Source organism: Melampsora larici-populina (genome assembly GCF_000204055.1).
Source record: "Melampsora larici-populina 98AG31 unplaced genomic scaffold MELLAscaffold_6, whole genome shotgun sequence".
In the NCBI taxonomy this organism is placed as follows: domain Eukaryota; kingdom Fungi; phylum Basidiomycota; class Pucciniomycetes; order Pucciniales; family Melampsoraceae; genus Melampsora; species Melampsora laricis-populina.
This window is the reverse complement of record NW_006768770.1, coordinates 264,492-266,767: the sequence shown is the minus strand read 5'-3', so window position 1 is coordinate 266,767 and position 2,276 is coordinate 264,492. Positions and strand designations below refer to the sequence as shown.

At 47.9% G+C, this 2,276-nt stretch overlaps 1 protein-coding gene across 1 annotated transcript; it reads left to right on the top strand.

Annotated features, from left to right (window-relative positions):
* Window positions 1-369: 369 nt before the first annotated feature.
* On the top strand, window positions 370-924 carry MELLADRAFT_71035 (uncharacterized protein; the record flags this gene model as incomplete). The annotated part of the gene is made up of 2 exons (XM_007406631.1): window positions 370-442; window positions 514-924. The coding sequence occupies one exon, from the start codon at window positions 579-581 to the stop codon at window positions 849-851; it is 273 nt and encodes a 90-aa protein (XP_007406693.1).
* Between the last annotated feature and the right edge of the window lie 1,352 nt (window positions 925-2,276).

Sequence of the window (2,276 nt, the reverse complement as noted above, 5' to 3'; positions counted from 1 at the left end):
GGATCCCGCTTATAAAGGCAAACCCACCGTGATTGCTACGGTCAAGCATACAGATTATGATCCGTTTGTGAGTTTGATTCATGGCATTTGTTTTGATTTGGTAGGACACTGCTGATGATGCTCTGTTCGTAGACACGGATGTCTGTTAGTTGGTGCACTAGGCACTATATTCCACCTGTCCGTAACATGGAGCGTGCCCAAAACTTATGCGTCATTGGCCGTGAGGCTCAGTTCACCGGCGTCATCAAGGACTATGACACCGAAAAACATATGTGGGCGTCCGAAGTGAGTGACATCACTTCCTGCTTCTCAGGGAGTTGACTAACATGATTCTTTTCAAGGTCAACACAATCAGTGTTACCTCAGGGCACATGAGCGACGGGCCATTGACACCCACAAAGGTGATGGGCAGACCGACTGGCGGACGCATTCCGCTCTCTGTGTGAGTTTTCCTCCGCAATCATTGTGTCGTTTTGTGGTCATCCGGCTAACAATGCCTCTTCCCAGTCGCAGCAAAGCCGCCAAAGTGATCAATAAGGAGGAAGTCCGCTCCGATCCCTTTGACGACACTCCTCATCATGAGGTCGAGAACGACCCTTCGGAGCAAAGTGGCTCAGGCCCACGTTCTTCAGCTGGATTACCGCTTGAGGCTGCTAAAGGTGTCGTTCCACCAAGTAAACGTCCCCGACACGAATTGTGACATGACGCATCCAATGCCATCCATCATTGAAAATAAATCTGTGCCTTACCTCATCCAATCAACTCCTTTTTGTTATCTCACTAATTGGACTTATTGTCACCGTGTGTTCGTAAGATATGTGGCCTTCTGCTCTAAACCCATCATGACCTAGGCTTTCATGTTTTGCTACTCATATGTTTGTGCGGTTGAGATGGGAATATATTATTTGTCATAGTTGCGTTCTCAATGCTCGGTTAGTGCGCCGCGCGGGCTGGGGGTCCAATGCGTTAGCACTACACTGCATTTCTCCTCCAACTGAGCGCTATGAAGGATATGTCAAGTGCGTCATTGGATGGATGGGAGACTTATGGGCAATGTTTTAAGGATTGAGCACACAAACTGTCACTGCGACAGTGACGATATAGAAGTGGATCTGATGAGGGAAGGTTCATGAAGTAATGTCTAGTGTATACAGTTTCAATTGTGTTCGGCGTGCATGTGTGCATCCAAAGTGATATTCGAGATCACAATGTGCCTCATGATCATGAAGTCCGACGGCCGATCACTGCGCGCGTTCACCGCGGTCTGGAATACCCTGACAAGATGACTTGCAGAGGCAATACATCAGTTTCGGCTAACCCTCGATGAAGCAAAAATAGTTTCTTACAATGGGGTTCGGGGGTGTCCACAAAACGTCGCACGTGAAAAGAGGCATGAGACTATTGATCCCGCGGTGTGGATATTGGTTTGCGGCCCCGTCGGATATTGCTTGGACGGGGGACACGCGGGCTGCACCTACCCGTGACCTTACAGACGTAATGGGCTGTATCTACCTTTCTATTTACAGTCTTCAACTCACCAAACATGCATCCGGTCACTGCTTGAAGAAGACAATATTATATCAAAAGTGAGGATGACGGAACTGTTCTCGGTCGTGCCGTTCCCAATGCACTGTTACTTGGCACACATATCTGCGTAATGGTGCTTCGGATGATGGTGGGGAGCTTACTCATACACTCTGTCGATTACGTTCTCGGGTGTGGCACTCGCCACATTTTGCCTTTTCACGTTCTGATGTGCCCGGCGAGTGAGGGTGACGTGAAATACCGGCATAGTTTGTGTCTCACAGCGTACACAGCGATGATCTTATCGGATGCCAAAGGCAAGCATTGAATACCGTGATGACAACAATCATGAACATGTGGAACTGTCCCTGTTGGATGTGACGAATGTTGCTGTGCGTGTCATTGATAAGAAAGGTTTCTTCCTAACCTCCAACACTGTTATCACCAGTGTGGATAGTCTGTGGCGCTGTCATGATGATTGAAATGCATTACCCCAATGTGGATAATCGGAGCTATTGGTAGCTTCGAGCCAAGAACAGCAACTAACCTATCGAATCTATCCGATTGAACCCAATGAACGATGTGGCGGTTTCACCATCGAAAGATACGTCACACATTCTTGGAAGATGACAAAGCAATCATCGATTCGAGGGCCCTAAGTGTTAGTTGATCTCTTCAGAGCATCCATGTGGACCATGGTGAATCTGTGACAGTCTTGACGTGCTACTGTGGAAGACATTTAATCCATTCCT